At 39.0% G+C, this 11,864-nt stretch overlaps 1 protein-coding gene across 2 annotated transcripts; it reads left to right on the top strand.

Moving 5' to 3' along the window:
• Positions 1 to 349: 349 nt before the first annotated feature.
• On the top strand, positions 350 to 11,495 carry slc45a4b (solute carrier family 45 member 4b). Of its 2 annotated transcripts, none has more exons than XM_057340465.1 (8): positions 350 to 420; positions 3,712 to 4,307; positions 6,985 to 7,173; positions 7,851 to 8,030; positions 8,420 to 9,507; positions 9,641 to 9,740; positions 9,926 to 10,137; positions 10,256 to 11,495. In XM_057340465.1, exons 2-8 carry the CDS (start codon positions 4,055 to 4,057, stop codon positions 10,520 to 10,522), a joined length of 2,289 nt encoding a protein of 762 aa, XP_057196448.1. In that variant the 5' UTR covers positions 350 to 420; positions 3,712 to 4,054; the 3' UTR covers positions 10,523 to 11,495. The 2 variants fall into 2 exon arrangements, with proteins under 2 accessions (XP_057196448.1, XP_057196447.1); XM_057340464.1 differs by lacking the exon at positions 350 to 420 and adding an exon at positions 434 to 1,506.
• The last annotated feature ends 369 nt before the right edge of the window (positions 11,496 to 11,864 follow it).

Here is an 11,864-nt window from a genome sequence, read left to right as displayed (position 1 = left end):
TGCATTTATATGTCTTCAGACGTGGGGCGGGCCTTTTAAAATTTAAAGAGACATGACAACAAGCCCATAAACAAACTTAATATAAATTATTGTAAATAATTAATTCACGGAATTTACCATATTAATTGCATGAATTTAATCACATTTGTCATTATCAAATATCTGAGGGAGCCCCTAAGTCTATTTTTTTACTTCTTATGGGGGGTTCCGAATCCCCCAGGCCCCCTTCAATTCTAGCACTGACTACATGTGATATAACTAATGGCTTAATTATGATTCCTTATGACTGCTACAGGTTTTAGTTGACACAAACGAGCGATGTACTTATTACTTATGAGGAGGGTTTTAGAGCGTAACGACTGGCAACCTCAGCCAGACAATAGATGCAGTCAATATACGCCATCTGATCCAGGAGAGCAGGTACATCTGGCTCATTAACAACTTCTTTTACTTGTGGATGTTCAGATTCTTTCTTTATCTATAAATGAAGATGACTTTAATAAGTCGGAACGTTCGTCGTGCTCGGAAATCGAAAGTATCTGTTTAATTTACAGTGGCAGCAAGTTAATAAGCAGGCTAGCAGCCCGGCTAACAGACTGTACAACCAGTAACGTTAGCCAGACAGCTATCCATATTGAGTCAAGCGAAATCCAAACGATTACATTTTCCTTCCTTATAGTCGGAGTCTGATCACGTTAAACTTCCAAGGGATACGGTCGGGGACACGATTATATTGTGTATGATGTAAAAGATACGCAGCAGAACTACAACACGGATCGAGGCGTGCAGTCTGGTGATCTGGCAATCCTCTAAATCCTGGGAAAATCGTGTTATTGTGATCTAACGTTAGTTGTTATAGTCTCGTTTATTTTAGCCCGAGAGGCTGTTCATATGAGTAATGCTGTTCTGATATTGATGTTTAAAGATGACTAGGTGTAATATTTGGTATCCGGGCGTACTTCAAATCGCAAATAGGAAACGATAACGTTACTTGTTTATGCATGACTCCCAATAGAGGCTAACACTTATTTAAAGGGTGTAGCACAAAGCTCAGCGTGAGTATACGAGTAGCACCTTTCCTCAATATTTTACGTCTTCGTCTTTTAAAAACACATGCAGGCACTCAACCTACACCTGGCTCTACTGTATATCATGTCTGTATCGATATACCGTAAGCAGGTGTCTATTGGTTCATTCGGTTTTCATTACAGCAGGCCTGGACAGTCGTGAAAGCTCTGCTTAGACTGGGACAGAACGTTACCTGCCAGAACCTGCTGGGTGTAGTCTTATCAGAATAGCGCACATGGGACGGGCAGTTATCAAGAGCGTCATGTATTCAGTAAACGAATGACACACTTCAGTCCTGCCACTGTCTGGCTGTGTCTCTTTAGTGTGTGTGTTCGTCTGTAGTCTTTCTCCCGACTTTAATGCTTGTCTTTACAACTCTATTCAATTTTATCTGATATTTTTGGCATTAAATGAAACGCATGCTGCTTGAAGTAAGAGGTATGTCTTGATGTTTTTTTGTAGTAGTAGTAGTTTTAGTTCAAAGTTTTTTTATTTACAGTTTACTTTTTAAATATTTAAATGCTATTTTGTATTTATTTTCTGAAATATTAACGGTAACACTTTACAATAAGGTGCTATTTATTAACAATTAGTTAATGCATTAGCTAAAATGATCTAACAATGGACAATACTAATACATCACTTATTAATGTTAATTCGTGTTCATTTCAGCATTTACTAATACATTATTAAAATCAAACATGGTCACTGTTAACATTAGTTAATGCATCATGAATTAACATGAATAACTGTATTGACATAAACTAACATTAACAAGGATTAATAAATGCTGAAAAAATAAATTGTTCATTGTTATCTAACGTTAACTAATGCATTTACTAATGTTAAATAATAGCACCTTATTGTAAAGTGTAACCATATTAACTGTTGCAAATAGCAACACGTGGTGGTATGTTTTTTACGTTTAAAGCTTATGTAATACTATGTCATTCAAAATGACCTTTGAGACTTGACACACGATTGTTGATTTTACCATCCTGCAGTAGAACATAATAGATGCTGAACTACTCCCAAAAATCAAATCATATTGTTTTTACATTACGTATTCTTTTAACCAGTACGTTTAACAGCGTTTCAGTGACCACATAAAGTAGATAGCTCTGTCTGAATAGATGCACGCAAGCAGAATCGCGGGTAATTTTTTCTCAGGTAATGGCTGGAATACACTACAACACTTTTAAAGTCTGAACAGGTTTTTTTTTAACTAGACATCATACACTTGCAGACTTTTTGAAAGTTTCAGATAGAAACACACTAACTGATGAAATCTGCAGACTGGCACAGACTTTCTGCAACAAGTCCAGACTGCAAAATCTGGGCAAAATATGAGCAAAAGTCTTGTAGTGTATTTTAGCCTTAAGTAACGGAGAGTATATCGACAGATTTCGATATTTATTGTTATACATTTTATTTAGGAAATATAATTAAGTTAAGTTTTATAAGACAGTTAAAGTTTGACTTTGGGCACCAAAAAGTCTGTTGGGATGACGACTGTACCCATAAAATAATTTACAGAAATTCGACACACCCAGCAGTAAATGTAATTCACACAGTTACAGTTTTTGTAGAAAATATTTGTCAGTTTGTCATTTCTGTGATGGTAGACGATGTTCTTTGTGCAGCCGGGTTCACACCAAACGCGAACAATCGCATTCCACGCTTTTTATTATGCCGCGGTCAGACTAGACTTTGAGCATGCTAAATTCGTTCGGACAGTGCTGCGAAAATGGGTGGGATTACTCCATCTTTTACATTACTTTACCGAGAGGTCATTTTAATCTTATATTGGTCTCACGCATTCACGTGATGCGAATTCGCAGGTCAGAGTTCACCAAACTTGAACTTTGCTACGCAGCGAAATATCTTCGAACGGACTGTCGCATTCGCATGCGTATGAATGGAAGTAAATGGAGCCAAAAGTCAAGTGTGATCGCGGCTTTACTTGCTGGAAAAGTTCGTTATTTTCGCGTGAGTGACGCGATCTGACAAATATTTTCAACCTTCGCGGAAGACGCGCGTCAATCGCGTCGCCCGATTCGCGTCATTCGCACCGTCTGCCGTGACTTTGTGTCTATACGCGTCTTTGCATTGACTTCGTATGTAATTTACTCATGCAAAACGCTTCATTCGCGTTTGGTGTGAACCCAGAGATATGCGGATGGTTTATAATTATAACCTTAAAAAATTCCCTATTAGCAATAAGTATCTATAATGCTGGGTTCACACCGAATGCGAACAATCGCGTTCCACGGTCTTTATTACTCACGGGAAAAGTTAGTTATTTTTGCGTGAGCGATCTGACAAATATTTTCAATCTTCGCGGAAGACGTGATGTGGGTTGGTGTGAACCCAGTGTAAGTATCTGTCTTTTTTTATTTGTTTAGACACTTTATTTTTTCTCTCTTTCTCCCGGGATTGCAGATATATGCCAAATAAGTCAGGCTTCAGCAAAACTATGTTTACTGTCGGAATGCCAGAATTTTCCCAGCTAATAATTTGTGCTAGCCTGTCACTGACATTTTTCCACTGCCTTGATCTTTCTGTGTGTCAGTTGCAATTGCCAAGAATTCTGTCGGTATCTCTCATTCTCTGTGTTTCTCCATCTCTCTTGCTCTCATCTAGATTAATAAGTAATTCCATGGAGGCACACGAAGGCACATCAACCTGTTCTGCTCTCCGTGCCCTCCCCGTTTTCCCTATTATCCTTCAAGAAAACATGACTTGTGAGTTACACCAACCAAGCTCTATATGGATTTGTATTCATTACAAGGGTTGGTAAATCTGTCACGGAAAAATTAAAACAACACGAGCGTGTTTTTGACTATGGGTTAGTGTCTTTATAATCAGAAACCTGCTGTGGATTACGAAAGTTTGGCTTGAAAAAAAGGAGTTTAGACTTGTGAGTTGGAGTGGGTAAGTACCACAGGAACCATTCTTGGACCAAGACCCCGCACCAGCTTCGTATATGCAGAATAGTATGGCACCCAAAACCGCTGTTTCGGAGTCTGTTCCAGTACTGGACCTGGCAGTCATGTCGGAGAAGGGTCAGGATGCAGAGAGAGAGCGGGAAGTGGATTCGTCCGATGATTCGTCCAGTGAGGATTCTGTAAACCTCATCCCGAAGCGGTTATGGGTCATGCACGGTGCCATTATGTTTGGGAGAGAATTCTGCTACGCCATGGAAACGGCATTGGTCACACCTGTGCTACTGCAGCTAGGTTAGTGATCAGCCATTACTATGAATAGAAATTAGGGATGCACGGTAAATTATCGGTCATGGCCGATACCGATAACATTTAAAATGACCATTTATCGGCTGATACCGATATGACCGATAATTTACCGTGCATCCCTGATAATAAAATTTAGGCCGATATATTATAGCTGATAAATTATGAATCATTTCCTCTGGTTGAACCACTTCAGCTGCACGCTGCTCGCAGTTAAAATCCAGTACAGTACTGTCTTTCTGTCTTTTCTTGTTGATACACTGTAGTATGTAGATATTTATGAACGTGTATATTATAGGAACAAAAGCATATTGTTTGAGTCTGAATGCTTTCTGTCCTGAGACCTGTTAGACTTGTGGCTATTGAGAACACCTTTCTGGGTTGTTTATTAAATAAACATTCTACCAGAAAAGTTTAAAAGTTAAAGAATCTTTAACCAGTGTGAAGTAGGGCTGTCAAACGATTAATCGCGATTAATTGCATCCTGAATAAAAGTTTGTGTTTACATAATATATGTCTGTGTACTGTGCTTATTAATTTTGTATTTATAAATACAAACACATACACATGAATACATATTTAGGAAATATTTACATGTATTTATTTATATTAACCAATAATTGAAATTATATATAAATGTTTATTAATTTTGAGATTTTTCTTAAATATATGCATGTATGTGTATGTGTTAATAAATACAAAATTATTATGCACAGCACACAGATATATATTATGTAAACACAAACTCTTATTCTGGATGCGATTAATCGCGATTAATCGTTTGACAGCCCTAGTGTGAAGTAGGCTCGGTACATGATTTTAAGGGGACAAAAAGAATTTTCAGTCTCAGAAAATGTTCTATTAATATTTAGTTACGGTATATCGGCCAATATATCATTTATCGGCTTCCAATGTTCAAGAATGATCGGTTATCGTTATCGGCCAAAATTTACATATCGCTGCATCCCTAACAAATATTTATTTATCTAAAGTCACATGCTTTAAAATGCTTCTAGAAAATGTTAATAATGCCCTGTTTAGAAAAACTTGGAAATAACAATCTTGAAATCTGAATAAAATGTTAGAATAGTTGATGCAACCAAAACATGCCAAACAATGTTCTTTAACAGTTTTGCAGAAACTAGAACACACAGCACTCTCAGTTCTGCAGTTTATAGATATAGGGTTAATACGTGATTGGATTTTATTAATTTAATCCAGGCCTAAGGCCTTTCAATAAACATTTAGTTGAGCATTCCTTCGGATTTGGCAACAATTCCCTACTTTGCCAATGCCAACCGTGTGTAATAGTAGTAAGATTGTGGAATGTTTGTTTCCACCGCCGCACACAAAATGCGCATTTCTCTTTTCGCTGTAGAATAAGAGCAATGTCAGCATGCAGGGTTAATAACAAGAGGTTTTAGTCGCTGTGAACTAAAGGCACTTTCTCAGGCCTCTGTCTTAGCATAAGCAGTTTTAGTAGCTTTAATGGCAGAAAATATCTGGAATATTACACTATCCAATAAACTTTTAAAGGCTGGTTTCCCAGACACCGATTAAGCATATTACTCTGTTCATGGTGTCACTAAAAAAGTCCTTAACTGATCAGGTGTAGGTGTAATATATCCGTCCCATAAATCTGTAGTTATACGATCAACCATTGTCTTTATAGTAAACAATAAAATGTACATTAAATGCAATGTGTATTGAAGAAACCATCTCTTAAGTTTTGTCCCTTGATGCTTGTAACAATAAGTTTCATTGCCTTATAATAAAGATGATAACCTCACCATAACCTGATCTACAGAGGACTTTTTTACAGCACGCAGACAGAAGGGTGCAACCGTGGTTAGATTGTTGTTAGTCTTTAAAAAAAAAAATTCCACACAAGGGTTGTGATTTGGGGATTTGACATGTGACATGTCTGTTGTCTGCACTTTCTGTTCTCACATTCGCAGTCAGCATCCTGACACACACATGACGTCTAGTGCTTATACACATTTGAACAGTCCACAAACCTTTTGAGGAAAACGAGAAGTTTTAACAGCCTTTCAGTTTCCCTTGAGTAATCAACTGTTTTTCGATGTCATGATTTTTGGCACGAGTTCTGAATGCTAGACTAGAAAATGTTTGACTTTTTTGTTGGGTCGCAAAGAAACACCAGTGATGTACATGGAGTAAATTAGCTTATTAATTTCTGTTACCTGATCATAACCTAGTTGACAAATGTTATTACAGCTGTATCCATTCTGCAAACATCATTTTTTAAAAATTGTTAAAAGGTAGACGTATATATTGAGATCACAGCATCTGTACAATTGTTTTTATATCTAGGGGTCTCTGAGATCCCAAACAGAAGTATTGCACAAGGCCATTTATACAAGATAGTTGAAGCATGTTATCCATTTAAAATTTTATATTTATACAATCCGCAATATCATAAGATTAAGAAACATGAGATTAGATCATTGCTGTAAAATGGTTTAATTCTCTTGCGTAAAAGGTTTATAGTGTTAAATGGTGGGTTAATGAACTGCAGACATACAGTAAAACTTTCTACATCATATGAGAGTTGCTCCAGTGGACACACAGTGTTGGTCCATTAGAGTAAATGTCCAGGTTGTGATTTATCTGAACATTGTCAACCTGCTCTTTGTTCTTACAGGTCTCCCAGAGCAGTACTACAGCCTTGCGTGGTTTCTTAGCCCGATTTTGGGTTTAATTTTTACACCTCTGATCGGTTCAGCAAGCGATCGTTGCACTTTAAAATGGGGAAGAAGGAGGCCCTTCATTTTAGCTCTCTGTGTAGGAGTGTTAATTGGACTGGCCTTATTTCTCAATGGATCTCTCATAGGTGATTTTCAAAATCGTTCATTTTCTTTAGGCAATTGCTACTAGTTAACGCTCGTGTTCTGTTAAGATTTTCTTCACTTCCTCATTGGTTGCGCCACTGTGATTCCAATGATTAAAGTGCGAAAGTTATAATTATAATTATGAAAGAAAGCTTTTTTCTGCTCAAATATTCATTTTCAATTCATGCTTATTGATCTGATCGAAAAATGAAATAATGGTATCATTAGCTGTTCATTTCAGAAAAGCAACTAAATGCAAAAAAAAGTGTTCCGTGTTGACCTCAGATGCCAAACAGATTTAAATCCCTTTGTTTTCAATAACGTTTATGGCTGAGATCATCACATCATGTACGTTGCAGTCATGCCTCAGCGGACTTTCGAAACGTAATAACTAAGTAAAACACATTTCTGGTCACAAGATCTTACGTAGTTAGGAAAAGTCATGAAATATATTAATGAAAAAATAATGATGCATATGTTTTGAAGAGGGTCTTGGGTCATATAAACCCCAAACAGAACACGAGGGTTAAGCAAAGATCTACAGTATATGGTGTTACATGGCAAACTAAAGTCCCTTTCCATGTTGAATGAATAATTACATATTACCTACGTTTTCGTTCTGAGTAAATATAAACATGATATTTGTTTTTACAATAAATTGAACCTGTCTGTTAACCAGGTCTGTCGGTGGGTGACGTCACCAGTAATCAACCCATTGGGATCGTTTTCACTATGCTTGGTGTGGTGATTCTGGACTTCTGTGCTGATGCTTTGGACGGACCAGTTAGAGCCTACCTCCTGGACGTGGCTGATACTGAGGAACAGGATATGGCTCTAAACATCCACACTTTCTCAGCAGGTACTTTGTCTGAAACCGTGAGAGATATGTTGATCTTAGATGGATTTGTGTCTCAGTTTGACACTTTGTATTGTTACTGTGGAACCCCAAAATGTCATTAATTCACCTTCATGTCGCTCAAAACTTGTATATGATGCCTTCTTCTATGGTACACTACAGAAGATATTTTGAGAAAAGTCTCGGTGGTTTTGTATCCATATAAAGGAAGTCAACGGGGCCAGCGTTGTTTGGAATGTTAACAGGTTTGGAATGACATTAGGGTAAATGATGAATTTTCATTTTTGGTGAACTATCACGTAAATAAAATGCATCTTCTAGTTTTTAAACAACGAAAGCAAAGGTTTCACTATTTCTCCAGTTGTAAATAATGTATGTCCTTGTCTTTTTAGGTCTCGGAGGTGCCATAGGTTACATGTTTGGAGGGCTGGACTGGACCGATACTTTTCTAGGTCGAGCCTTCAAGGCCCAAGAGCAGGTCCTCTTTTTCTTTGCAGCCATCATCTTTATCATTTCTACGACGCTTCATATGTTCAGCATCAAAGAACACCCACATAATCCCAAGCAGCAAGGGGACCTGAAGGATGACGATGAAGAAGGGCCGCCTCTTATTAAGCCCTGCGGCAGCTTTCCGTCCGCTCGCCTCTTGCCTCAGCTTGAACTCATCCCTGAAGAGGAGCCATATTCAATCCACGAAGACGACCGGTCTGAGCGTGAAGTTCCAGCAGACTTCTTAAACATCGATTTAGTGCGGAGTAAAAGTGACTCTGTTCTGGCGATGCCAGATGCAACCATAGATCTTGATCCAGATCTAGACTTGGATCTCGATGGCCAATGTCTGTGTGACATCGAACCAGAGTTATTTCAGGAAGAGCATGGAGAGCCATCGAATTTTCAACACGACACTAGCCAGCTCGGTCAGTGCGTTGACCGTAAGCCTGATAGCAACGGCAAAAGTGTCACCAAGGATATAAATGGAAGCTTCGCTAATCCCCGAATGCCAGACGCAGGTGCATCGCACACCTCAGATCATTCGAAAGTCGGTTTGCGTCAATCCAACGGTAATGGTGCGGTGCGTAAGCGCCACCCTTCCTTCTACCGCCAGCACTCCTTCACTTTCTCTTACCATAGACGCGGGGCCTTCGTACGGGGTCAGTGGCGGCGTCGGCATGCCAACGTGGGTGGACCAATCAAATCATCGCAAAGCCTGAATGACATCGATAAACTAGCTAAGCGGCACAGGCGGCGGAAACCGCAGCTGAGCGGCATTGCCGCGTCTCGCAGGCTCGAAGAAGATGAAGAAAGCGAGGATGGAGATACTGTTACGACGGTCAAACTGTTGTGGTTGTCCATGCTGAAGATGCCTCCCCAGCTGTGGCGCCTGTGCATCTGTCATCTCCTCACCTGGTTCTCTATGATTGCGCAGGCTGTGTTCTACACCGACTTCATGGGCCAGGTTATCTTTGAAGGAGACCCAACTGTAAGAATTTGATATATTGTATATCGTCGTTACCAATTTTGTGTGAGTTGCATGTTCATTGAATTAGTTGTGACATGGTGCACCCTTTATTTATATTCGATATTCCTGTTGATGGTATGTTTTTCAAAACCAGGCTGCTGCTAACTCCACCGCCCTTCACAGCTACAATAAAGGTGTACAGATGGGCTGCTGGGGGCTTGTGATCTATGCGGCTACTGCTGCCCTCTGCTCAGGTGTGTGTTCTATTTACGTGTTGATAAATAACTCGCTTTTGAGAGAAAATTTCCGTTCTGTGCTGGCAGTGAGACGATACCCGGTGACATATCTCTGTGTAACTGATTCTGCAACGTTCCACATTTGGTCATTTTTCGGTTTTCCTCCGATTGATTTCAAATCATAAAACAAACATGTTTTACAGATGTGCTCCAGAGGATACTCAACAGATATGACCTGAGCACAAAAATCATCTACATGTTGGGCACTCTAAGCTTCGCTATTGGCACAGCCATTATGGCCATCTTTCCAAATGTTTATGTTGCCATGGTGATGATAAGCACCATGGGAATGATCTGCTTGAGCATGTCTTACTGCCCTTATTCTCTGCTGGGACAGTACCATGAAATCAAAGAGGTCAGTATCATCCTTTTCTTTTGTTCTAGTGGGCATGCGTTTGTGTAATTGAACAGCGGATGTATAAGTAAAGAATGACGTATATAAAACTTTGCGTCTTTTATTTTCATTGTCACAGTATATTCATCACAGCCCCGGTAACTCTCGGCGAGGTTTTGGCATCGACTGCGCCATCCTGTCGTGTCAAGGGTACATTTCTCAGATCGTTGTGGCATCTGCTCTCAGTGTGGTCGTAGATGCCGTTGGTACGGTGAGGGTTGTCCCCATGGTGGCGTCGGGAGGCTCATTTCTCGCTTGCCTTGCTGCGGCTTTCCTTGTCATCTATCCGGACACTTCTGATGATGATGACGAAGATGAGGCTGACACGCTGAATGCTATTCTGTAGATGGTACAGAGACAAAGCTATTCGTGTAAAATGTGTAATTCATTATTTGTGGTCAACGTGTTTCAGCTTTGAAAACTATTACTAAGAGAGTACTAGTTTTACATCACTACAGTGATAACCATGCTGTTTTTCTTTACATTCTTTACTCCTAAATCAATATTCACATGCCATGTGAAAATGTGTGCTGTGGCAACCCATTTCATGTTCTTTGTTAGTGTAGCAATATGTTGGATTATTTTTACTTGTTTGTATTTCCCTCATTACTTGTTTGAACAAACACTCAGGGGAAAGCTGAAAAAGAGCTGCTATAAAGAGCGAGACACGCTCCAGACTATGCACAATGCCAAAACGTTTATTTTATGGTTATACGTTTAACAGTGGATTTGAGGGTTTAGTTTAAAGGCGTAAAAAAAATGTAGGTATGCGGTACAAAGAGTATGAAGAGTTTGACATTGGGTGGGGAAGTGGCTGACCCCCTCAGTTTTGCCGTTCGGCAGTGTTTGGGTTCATCCGTCTTGACAAATCTAAATGACACTCGAATTGTGGCAGTATTTTGCAACAGCCAAATTTACAACACTCTTCTTGATGTAGTTTATATAGTTTCTTGTTCAAGAAGACAGGTCAAGTGTTTTTTTTCTGTCTTGCTGCAAACAGAGTTCCACTGACTGACAAGTTATGGGCTGGTGGGCTCCTAAATGTAACATTGGAAATTGTTTCAATGCATTGCTGCAAAAATGTTAAATTCATTGCTGGAAATTGACATCTGTGATTTTTGTACAGAGGTCAGTAGGCTTTGTATCCTGTGTTTGCATACAGAAATGTTTTCTTTGTATGCTTGATAAGCAAAGGTGGACATTTTTGCATATGAGGTACTGGTTTGACCTTTTCCAGTGTTTGAACCAAATAGAAAGTTTATATATGTAACAAATGTTCATTTTTGAATGTGTGTTCAATTGGGATAAAGACGTTTTACACCGAATTAACAGTTGTCTTTCAGAATTTTATTGTGGTGCTGTTTAAAACAAACAAGAAATATCATGCTTTGACCATTCGTAGCAGACACCGTGATGTGGTATCGCCCCAAATGACCACCAGATGGCACTAATACACAAGGTGATACAATTTGTTGACTCGTGGTGAAGAACCACTTTGATGTATCTAGAAAGTTGAATTATTACTCAGTCGTAACTGTGTGATTAGAAAAAATAATACAACAGAAAATACACCAACTTGAAACTTAAAAAACGTACTTTACTTATAAAGTGTGATGTAACTATCCGATTTGAGTGATACGTTTATAGTTCATGTAAATCTTAAGCTTACGACCAGGGTTAGGTGCTTC

Source organism: Triplophysa rosa, linkage group LG8 (assembly GCF_024868665.1).
Source record: "Triplophysa rosa linkage group LG8, Trosa_1v2, whole genome shotgun sequence".
NCBI lineage: Eukaryota > Metazoa > Chordata > Actinopteri > Cypriniformes > Nemacheilidae > Triplophysa > Triplophysa rosa.
The sequence above is the reverse complement of the archived record's forward strand: the minus strand, read 5'-3'. Positions and strand labels throughout refer to the sequence as shown.

What these genes read in the sequence shown, in the direction of transcription:
- slc45a4b (XM_057340465.1), top strand. Translation starts at nt 4,055, where the DNA reads ATGCAGAATAGTATGGCACCCAAAACCGCTGTTTCGGAGTCTGTTCCA. An exon ending in CATCCACACTTTCTCAGCAG is followed by an intron (nt 8,031 to 8,419) that starts GTACTTTGTCTG and finishes TTGTCTTTTTAG; the next exon opens with GTCTCGGAGGTGCCATAGGT. An exon ending in AGTACCATGAAATCAAAGAG is followed by an intron (nt 10,138 to 10,255) that starts GTCAGTATCATC and finishes TCATTGTCACAG; the next exon opens with TATATTCATCACAGCCCCGG.